General features: G+C 34.9%; 1 protein-coding gene across 1 annotated transcript in view; it reads right to left on the reverse strand.

Moving 5' to 3' along the window:
* The window catches only part of LOC137245097 (uncharacterized), a 67,290-nt gene extending 57,250 nt beyond the window's left edge, over positions 1–10,040 (reverse strand). Inside the window, exon 1 of the mRNA XM_067775216.1 lies at positions 9,395–10,040. Coding sequence (XP_067631317.1) covers positions 9,395–9,454 — 60 coding nt within the window. The 5' untranslated portion in view covers positions 9,455–10,040. The remainder of the gene's footprint in view (positions 1–9,394) is intronic.
* Positions 10,041–11,554: the final 1,514 nt, after the last annotated feature.

Raw genomic sequence — 11,554 nt, forward strand, 5'->3', positions numbered from 1 at the left:
AGTTTACTTATGGGAATTAATATATATTTACATGATTATACGAAAAGTGCTTAAGTTGAGGTTCTAGTGAAGAAAAAAAAACACGTTATGCCTCAAATTATACTTTTAAGTCTTTATATATACCTTATAAGCTGCCATATTTTAAATGTTTTGTTGAAAATCGAGATTTGATATGACCTGCCTTACATTTCTAGTTAAAAACAAAACTCAATCGACTTTCAACCATCTCGTGCTGCTATGTCGGTTGACTGCTGAGTGGAAGACAACCCTATCTCAGCTGCCGTTTCAAAAATGACCTATTTCAGAAAACTTAAAAAAACGCCATATTTAGGAATTTATTTAAAAAAACGCTGATTTCAAAATTCGGTTGAAGAACGTCCTATTTCTGAACTTTTTCCAACGACTTTTTTTCTTTACCGAAATAAACATGCCTTGTGACAATATTTTAAGCATGTGTGCAAAGGTCAAGCCGAAATGTCGCGTAGAACAAAAAATGGAAATCGAGTATGCTGTTTACGCAGTAAATTCAATTTCGGTTGATCTAATAAACGTTGTATTTGAATGATACATTTTTGACAGAAAACTGCTGTATCTGAGCATAAATTTAATACATTTTATGTTTATGAGAAAAATTCGGAAATAGGTCGTTCTCCAAACGAATTCTGAGGAGCGCTTGAAAAAAAAAAAAACAAGTAAGGACGGGACTGTCTTCGGCTGTGCCGAAGATTTCATACCTTTCATAAATGGGGCTGAACAATAATCTTACCCCGTTCGTAATCTCCAAATAATCGGATGTATAAGATAAGAAATATATAGTGAACAGATGTACATACCTCAACGATTTTTAAGATAAATATAAAATAAAAAAATAAAAAAAAATGGCAAAAAACCGCCTTATCTGAACGATCGGTTGTATGGGATATATATTATATATAGCTCCGGTCGAAACTATTTTTACAGGAAATCTCCTATGATGTATTAGAATATATATCACCAAGTTTCACGTTTTTATATTGGAAACTTAGGGAGAAATGGCCAAAAATCTTTCTATCTGAACTATCGGTTGTATGGGATATATAGTATATAAAGCTCCGATCAAAGTGATTTTTTCTGGAAATCTTCTATGATATATTAGAATAAATATCACCAAGTTTAACGTTTTTATATTGGAAATTAAGGGAGAAATGGCTAAAAATCTTTCTGTCTGAACGATCGGTTGTATGGGATATATATTATATATAGCTCCGATCGAAATAATTTTTACAGGAAATCTCCTGTGATATATTAGAATATATATCACCAAGTTTAACGTTTTTATATTTGGAAACTAAGGGAGAAATTGCCAAAAATCTTTCTATCTGAACGATCGGTTGTATGGGATATATACTATATATAGCTCCGATCAAAGTGATTTTTTCAAGATATCTTCTATGATATATTAGAATATATACCACCGAGTTTCACGTTTATACTTTCTAAATTGCGGCAGTAATGACCAAAATCGTCTTATCTGAACGATCGGTTGTATGGGAGATATATGTTGTAGTGGTCCGATCCTACCGGATACATAATACAAAAATATATACTTGTGCCAAATTTCATTGAGATATCTCAAAATTTGAGGGACTAGTTTGCGTTCAAACAGACAGACGGACGGACAGACGGATATGACTATATCAACTCAGTTCGCCGCCCTGATCAATTCGGTATACTTAATGGTGAGTCTATCTTCTATATTTCTCAACGTTACAAACACCGGACCAAAGTTAATATACCATTTCATGTTCATGAAAGGTATAAATATAATTCTGGTATAGAGAGTTTTTCAAAAATATAGGGTGATATGCAACTCAACAGTCGATGTTAAGTTGGGCGAAACCAGTTATATGACTTACGCTTTACTGAATAGCACTTGAGCTCTTTATTCAGTTTTAAAGCCTACGCAATTTTAATAGAATAGGAATCAACTTTAAAACTTATCTGATTCGCGTAGATTCTTGTTATACTTTTAGTGCGCTCTATCTCCATATGACAAAATCAAAAAACCTTATTATAAATTAATTAAAGAGTGCACCTTGTACTGAAATTAAAAATTAAAATGTTTGTAAAGTGTTTTTGTTCAAAGCTTAGCAAAATAAATTTTCGGATTTTATGTAAAATTTTGTAACATTGATTTTAAGTTAATAAAATTTCAAAGCGAAAGAAATTTATGGTTAAATCTCGCCAATCTCAGTACAAGATGTTTTGCCCGACAATGTATAAAATGTTAAAAAATTGTTATTTGTAAGAAATTATTCATATAAATAAATAAAATATGTATGTATTTATATCTATAGTTATATAATAATGATATGTAGATCAGGTATAAAATACATTTTAAAGTAACTTCAATGCGAATCGTTTTTAAAGAGCTTTACAAATTAAAAAAAAAAAAAAAAAACAAGAACCCCTACCACCTGTTGGTTCTAAATACGGTCCTGTACGTGTTTATAAAACATGCTTAACTGTATCAAAATTAAAAAGTTGCCGATATGGTTAACAACTGTGTCGCTATTATTAAACTATACCATATTTGTGCGCTTATGGTAAATAGTTTTTTAATTTTGTGCAATTAACTTTTTGCATTGGCTCATGGTTTGGCCTTGAATTTTACCACAATCCAATTTTAAAGTTTCCTGCCAAAAAAAAAAAAAAACAAAAACTGTAAAATTAAGTTATTTAAAGTTAATGACTGCACAGTAGCCGACATGAATTTCGTGCATGTATAACACTTAGGGATGTGTTTTCAACCTAAAAAGCTCATGGCAGCATTAGCGCGGTCTGATATCGTCAGTCCAATGACAAAGTCACGAATGTGCATATTTGATGTGTTGAGAAAAACGCGTAAGACATTCTTAACAATAGAGATTTAATTAATAGATATTTAATTTTGTATTTTTCAACCACTATTGGAAGGTTTACTTTTGTAAACCACTAAGTAATGTTAATTGAAAAATGATTTTCAAATTTTTTTTTTTCAAAAAAATGCACATTTGTTGTTTTGGATTTGCAAACTTTGACTTATATAATATTTCGTTTAAACAAAAATGGCACATTCGTGACTTGGGCATTGTACCGACGATATTACGATAATTTAAGATTTATTGAAAAAATGCTTGACGGTAACATGTGTTCAAACTAAAAACTTGTTACTATAAATAAAATAAATATAAGGCGCGATAACCTCCGAAGAGATCTAAGGCCGAGCTCCTCTTCAAATTTGCGTCGTGCTCCTCTTGATTTTCCCTACAAATTGGTGGACGGGACCTACATGTTTTATGCCGACTCCGAACGGCATCTGCAAGGCAGATGGGTTTTCAGTGAGAGCTTTTCATGGCAGAAATACACCCGGAGCGCTTGCCAAACACTGCCGAGGGGCGACCCCGCTTAGAAAAAATTTCTTATAATTGAAAAACCTTATTTCTAAAATTTTGATGTTACTTTGCCCCGCGTGTGAACCCAGGGCATGCGGTGTGGTAGGCGGAGCACACTACCATCACACCACGGTGGCCGCCGACCTGTTACTAGTGAACCGAACAAAATCATTTGGCACGGAGTAAATGTTCAAAAGTTTCGAAATTTTTCCTTCCTCTGCACTTTTCCTATAACAGAGCATCCTTATTATAGTACTAAGCAGATGGAAAAACAGCATAAATCTATTTTGGTTTCGAAAAAAGTATTTAACACGATAATACCAAGCTTCTTACAGCAGAATTGGGTGAGATTACCTAAATGGTTCGAGGTAGTGTTATAAATTCGTCTTCGAGAAAGACGATGCGGTTTATAATGGATAACAGCCGATACAGCAGAACTAATTAGGTCTTTCTCAGTGAGTAATGCTAGACAAATCAAACTACTATGTCCCAATATTATATTTTTTGGGTCATGAAGGAATATTTCCTGGATAATATTGAAATCTTTTCTGGACAGTTTGGGGGTATTTGGGAACATTTTGTGATCATTTTCGAGACGGGATGATTTGTTTGTGTATTATTTTGAGACTACTTTGAAATCATTTTGAAATCATTTTGATACCATATAAATATCAAAAGTTATAGGCCCTTTTTTACTATCATCGTATTATTGGTAAATTAACGACATATTATCGGCCTACTATCGATGCTGTCGTACTAACGGTGCTCACCACTCACAAATTGTCGTCAAAGTCCTCTAACGGAAGCCCAAAGAAACTAGCAGTTTCAACAGGGGTGGACCGTAGGGAAATTGGCTTTAGAGGCATAGGTTCCACATTACAATTGAAAAGATGGTTGGCGCCATGTGTGGACACATCGCATGCAGGTCATACATTATGTATGTCGGGGTTAATTCTGGACAAGTTAAAGAGTTAAACCTGTCACAGTATCCAGAACGAAGTTGGGCCAGGGTGACTTGTGTCGTTGTTGTGTAGTGTAGTATGCTTTCTTTTTCTGCAAGAGTAGGATAGTGTATATTGATAACGGGACTCATAGGGCGCGTCCTGCCTGGCAGATCCCATCATAGTAATTATCGATATATTCCCTTAGCCTTCTTCGATACGAGGCTAGATCAAGCAGTTCTTTGCTAGAATGTCCCGGTTTATGACAACTAAGCAAAACCTGTCTGTCCAGCAGCTCTTTAATTTTGAGATCTTTGGCCTCACTATGTAGATGACGTTCAGAGGTCATAAGGAGGCAACCTGTGGCAAATCTAATTTTAGCATTACTATCGGTAACAACTGATATCGAAGAGTTATCGGTTTGCTATCGGAAAAATATCGAATTGTTATTTTCTATTTATTGATTTGTTATCGAAGTGGTATCAGTGTGTTTTCCGATAACTCACCAATAGAGAAAAATATTATTTTGATAATAATAAACCGATAACTGTTCGATAACACTTGATATCGATAACAAGCCGATGTCATTTTGATAACTAAAATGCCTCTTATTCTGAACTTTGCAACCACCAGCTTAGTAAGAAGCGATAAGTATCCTTTCGAACAACTTATGGAAATAAAGCAGGAAGAGAATTGCTGCTTGAAACAAACGCTATTTTAGACAAAACGAGCCATTCAAAAAAAGATCCATGTCTACGCAAACTGATATTTGACTCAAAAAGTAACTTTTCGTTGACATTCCACTACATGGTGCGACGGTTCTAGAAGTACCCGAAATAATAGTTCTACGGGCGATTTGTGGATATTAAGCGGTTGGAGCCTTTTGAATACATCTAAATAGTCCAGGGAATTAAGACACAGCGACTACGCTGGTTAGGCTATGTTTTGCTTATGAAAGAAGAAGAATATATTCTCAGCGACACCTCACCAGGGGAAAAATCATCGTTAAATGTTAGTGAATTTCACTATAGGGCGAACAAATTGGTAATGGTGACTTTTTTGATAATTTCACAATTTTTGCTACTGGGTATGAATCAATTTCTAACAAAACTACTGCTTTGAACGACCCTTAATATGGCCAACATGAACTGGAACTTTACATTTTTTTCAGCCTTAGCCCAAGAGATGTTGCTTCGCTTAAGCTTGGAACACGCATTCTTTTGGTTAGCAATTAGTTACATCTCTAGCATACTGATTCATTAGTTTGTATACTTTATCCTTATTGGGAAAGTAGAGACACGAAGTTAAGAGTACCAGCAACATAAAAGCTTTAAATAAATAAAATAAATAAATGTAAGGCGCGATAACCTCCGAAGAGATTTTAGGCCGAGCTTCTCTTCCAATTTGCGTCGTGCTCCTTTTTAATTTTTCCTACAAATTGGCGGGGCGGGACCTACTTGTTTTATGCCGACTCCGAACGGTATCTGCGAGGCAGATGAGTTTTCCCTGAGAGCTTTCCATGGCAGAAATACACTCGGAGTGCTTGCCAAAAACTGCCGAGGGGCGGCCCCGCTTAGAAAAATTTTCTTCTAATTGAAAAACCTTATTTCTAAAATTTTGATGTTGCTTTGCACGAGGTGTGATCCCAGGGCATTCGGTGTGATAGGCGAAGCACGCTACCATCACACCACGGTGTGCGGTTTTGCTTTGCAAAATTAACGACAGCGCTAATCAGTAAACTTGAAAAATAATAAGTGCTAATATGGCATAAGAATTCAGCATGATGAAATCTTATCTATCTAAAAAGGAGCTAAGTCAAATATCTAAAACTTTGTAACAAGCCACATTACCGGTATCTTTAATTCAATGCCCACCGATCCGAATCGTCTATTGAACAATAACGCGATTGCTTTAAGAAAACAGGCTAACTAAGAACTGCTAATTCCACTAGCGCATATACCGCACAACTAGATCAAAATGAAGCTAACTCAAAAATCTGAAATTTCAAAGTTCTAAGTATCACAGAGCTTGCCAATTAAATATCTACGGAGCTCCACTAATCATCGAGAAAAGGGTTTGTGAAAAATTAAAATGGCTTTCGCGAATAGGGGAGAGGCAGTAAGTGTTTCGCGTTTTCTGGACATTGTATTTTTGGAGTTGATCGCTGTTGTATTCTACTTAGGAGTGTGATAAGCGGACCAAACAGCTCTGAACATTTTTTCAACTTTCAAGGTGATCACTGGGTGACACGAAACGCGTTCATGTGTTCAAATGTTAGTTCTATCTAAATAAAAAAGTTACGCTTAAAGTAATTTTTTCATAGTTGCTTTAATTTGAACATAAAATATAGCTGAAAAAAGCTTTAATTAACTTATATTGAAATAATGAAATGGCAGCAGCTCTTGTGGCATTTAAAGTTAATTTGTTTGTTTTATTTATTAGTACTTACGTATGTAGGTAAGTATGCGTAAATCTGCCACAAATATTTACGAAATTGCAATAGAAAAATAAATGTTTTCGTGGTGCTACTTTTTTTATTTCGATGTTCCTCAATGCCATGGCTTTAATTTTTTTTTAGCAATATTTTGACTTGTACATATAAATATATGTACTTATGTTTTAATACGTTTTTTTATATTGCCGTATGTTCATACATACGCTTCAATTATTTTAATGAATAATAAAAAATAAAAACTTTTTTTTGTTGAAATTAAGTAAAGCATATTTAAAGTAAAATTTAATAATACGCATTGCATATTGAGGTCACTGCTGTTACTCAAATTAAGTTAACGGTGATTCTAATAACTTCAGGGTTATTATTAAAACCTGCCGAGGAGATACATACATATCTACCCTGCAGTGAGTTTGCAACCATAAATATATGACCGATATCAAACTTGTTCCAAGAAGGCCAAAGTAGTAGTAAGCTGCTACGAAAGGAATTGAAAGGAATTGTATTTCAAAAAGCAAGAAAAGGAGGTGAAGATGGAAATGCCTGGAAAACAGAGAAAAACAGTATCTCTCGGGCCTACTTAGTATGCTGAAAATAATTTATATATGCGAGTGTTGCCTGGTTAGTTGACTTAAGCGCTATTTGTATAAGCGTGGCTACCAATCGTACCGCTGAGTATCCAATTACCACCTGTTCGGAGTTAGTTATACAACCTGTTTTTCGTAACTGTGTATTTGCGTGACTGTCTCCCATATTCGCTGCAGGGATGCGTCACGCAAGGGGACTTTGTATCGTGCAATTTCCTTTACCTGAACCCAAATAATGTGGATACTGAGATTCTTCTAGCAACAAATCTAAACCGCTATGGTGCAATCCGCTTATTATTAGATCATGAAATTTCTGGAATACGCTGATGCTAATGACATCGTTGGCCATCTTTATTGGCCTTAACAACAGCGGAAAGTACTCGCTGTCATTAAGGAAAGAATGCGCGCATTCGCGACTTCTCAGCTACATCACTATGGATGGAAGCTATTTAAGACTGCGGGAAGTTACTCAAAAACAAAAATAAAGCAAAACTTAAACAAAAATAAAGCGATAAGAATCGTTCATGATGCATTGTCTTGGACGCACATCTTCGCTGGGTTTTAAGGTGTGCCAGAGATAAGTTTCCCGGGAGATTTAGCCACCTTAAAACACATATCACACAAAGGAACATATCGTCGGATTATAGTGTAAATCTGCTAAGTGATGGTGGATATATATATCGATACATTTTTGAAAATAAATCGATAACTCATTGATAACATCGATAAATAATCGATACATTTTCTATAATAGTTCGATAACACGCCTAAAACAAATTGGTAACACTCAGATAAAATATCGAAACATTTTTAATAACAAGTCGATAACCGTTTGATAAAAAGTTCATATTTTTCGAAATCAAAGTCAACAAATTTTTGATAACAAATCTATAGATTTTTTAATAATATATCGATATCTTTTCCATAATAAATCGAAAACACTTCTGTACCAAATCGATAACTTTTATAGATGGCTTTTGGAGAACAAATCGATACATAATCGACAAAAATCAGTAGCTTTTCGATAACAAATCAATAGCTCACTGATAACATATTTATAACTTTTCTATAGATAATTGATAAGTTTTATATATGAAACTGATGGCACACCGATAACAGGTCGATACATTCTTGATATTTAAGCGGTAGCGTTTCCATAAAAATTCGATAACTTTTCGAAGACAAATCTTTAGCTCATTGCTTTCATAGCTTTTCGACAACAACCCGATAAAGTTAAAGGATATCATATTAATCGATAATTAATAAGTTTTCTATAACAAATGGATAATACGCCGGTAACACATAGATACATTTTTGATAATAAATTGGTAAGCTTTTGATAAAAAATCGATAACATACCGATAGTTCTTCGATAAATAATAGATAAATTCTCTACAATAAATCGGTAACACGCCGATAACAAATTGGTGCCACTTAAATAGCAAATCCATAACTTATTGATAAATTTTCGATAACTAATATATTACTTTTCGATTACAAAAGGTTATTTTACGATGGTACATACATTTAAAATACTCCTAAAATAAACTGATACCTAATAAACGGATAACATGCCCAAAACGAGCCGATAACAAACCGAAAACTAACCGTTAACATCACTATTACAAATCTATAAAATGTCGCCCGGTTTGGGATCGGCTACACTGTTTATCCTGTTCTGTTCTACAAAACTCTATCAAAAAGAAATTTTCGACCAGTTTACACTCTAGTGTTCATGGCAAAGTGCTCGCTACAAGCTATGCTAGGCGAAAAGCAATTTTTATTTTCATATGTTTTGCAACTTTTCTGGCACCCGGCAACTTTTAAAATTTTTCATGAGAAATCATTTTCATAGCTTTCTATCGTTATATTATAGCAGCGTTTCTCGTTCCCACTCTGTCGTCAGCCTACCCCATAATATTGCCTTTATAATGCATAAAGGCGAAAAATTTTAATATTTTTTTAAAGTTTTATATTTTATAACAAAGAGCTTTGACTCACCTGCGGTAAAGCTACGGCCATTTGCAGCAAATATGCCAGCAGTAGGAATTTCAGCATCATTTTGGTGCGTATTTATTTATTGTTGTTTTATTCACCTATTTATTGGCTCTGTGCACTGGGCAAGCGCGAATGTATTGAATTAATTATTTTGGTAGTAAAACAAAAAAATATACAAAAATTCCTTTAGAATGATAAAAAATGTATGTGTGTATGTCTGTGAATCACATTCAATTTAACAATTGAAATACTGATTTAGTATTCAGAATGTGGTTTTAACGTGAGCCCAATGCATCAATTCAAGTCAACACGTGGTAAAAGAAAAAAAAAACAATATTTAACTGCCTCCTGGTCTTAAATGAAGGCTTTATAAAAAATGATTTAAAAAATTAAATATATAAGCGCACTCGATTTAAATATTTATATTTTTTTCTATTCTTTTCTTAAATCCAATTATTGCAACTGACAAAATTTATTTGCTCTTAACAATTATTGGAATATATTATTTGTATTTTAAATATTCCTTTCGCACTTTTGTTGAATTCATTTAAACGCGTTAAGTCCGCTGGCTATGATCGCTTGTGGCACACTGACTTAACGTTAGCTTTACGTTGATATTAGCCTTCTTAGCGGTTGACCAATAAGTTGGGCAATAAAATGCTAACAACAGGCTGTCGTTACGCCATTCTGACCGTACCTTCGCTTTTTTAGCTGTGCGCTTGAATTAGCACCGGTAGAAGTGGCGATGAGGCACAGTGTGCGATTTTGTGATGTGATGGAAGGAAAACAAGTTTTTCAAGCAAAACTAAGTCTGAAATATAGCAAAAAGTTGTTCGCTTGCAGGTGAAATAAATGGTAAGCTTCCATATTCTGCCAAACAAATTTTCAATAGAAAAATTCTAAGATCAGACTCCTCACACTATCCACACTACTCAAAAATATTTGACGTTCTCTATATATGTACATGGTATTTCAAGTAGAAGTAGGCAAAGAAAGGAAAAATCTATATCTCATTCAGAAAAAATTGTAATTGGAAAATATTTCAAGAGAATAGACAATACTTGGTATAGTGATTATAAATGAGGAGATCCAAACCAAAACGCAATAAATACACCCTTCATTTTTAAACGGTTTTATTTAGCTTGACTTGACAAGCTGGCTGGCTGGCTGTGTAGCTGTCCGGCACGAATTTTGTAATTGAATTTAAGTAAACTAGCTACAAGCTTGAAACTTGAAATATAGTGCAGAACCCGATGACAATGCAATAATAAGAAAAAAGCTCCGATAAGTGGCGCATGGATCGAAATATTTCAAAAAATCGTATTTGGTGTCCGATTTGGTTCATATTTGGAGCACATAGTACATACATGAATAGAAAGCGACGTGTGAAGAAAAATCGCCGCTAGGTGGCGCAAGGATCGAGATATTAAAAAAATCGTATTTTTGGTCCCATTTGGCTCATATTTGGAACAAATATTACATATAGTCCGGTACAAGTGACATCAAAATATTTTGGAGTTTGAGGAGGGACAAGCATACGTGGCGCAGTGTCGAGTAAATTCTTTGGAAGGATTATGCCGGTTTAGGTAAACTTTGGTCCACCGTAAAGTCCCTATCGAATACGTCTAAGCACAATGACAAAATTTCCATCGCCTTTTGCGATAAAGTGCTGTCGGATGCGAAAAAATGCGCGAGGGCTTTCTGCCGACAGTACATAATGCATTCTACGGTCGACAAAGATAGACGGAGGCCCAACAGACACGCACATAAGCATAAATTTAGCGCGTCTCCGATTACCATCACCGCCAAAGGGGGTGAGGATGCCATCGGTCATGCTAAACCATCCAAAGCAGTGGGCCCAGACGGCATATCCATGCCGATGTTTAAAAGCCTAGGGAAAGAGGGTTACAAAAATTAGCGCATGTCTTCAAACCATAACCCAACTTTGTCATTCCCGAAAAATGGAAAATGGCCAAGGTGGCCCCGCTACAAAAGCCTGGAAAACCAGCTAACATAGGAGAGTCATATCGCCCGATATCTCTTCTATCGCCAGTAGCCAAGATGCTTGAAGCCATTTTGCTCCCCTACTTCAAAGCAAATTTGCAGCTAGACTGTCATCGGCATGCCTTTAGAAAACTCCATAGCACCACCACCGCGCTAAAT

This window comes from Eurosta solidaginis, chromosome 3, assembly GCF_040869045.1.
Source record: "Eurosta solidaginis isolate ZX-2024a chromosome 3, ASM4086904v1, whole genome shotgun sequence".
Taxonomy (NCBI): Eukaryota; Metazoa; Arthropoda; class Insecta; order Diptera; family Tephritidae; genus Eurosta; species Eurosta solidaginis.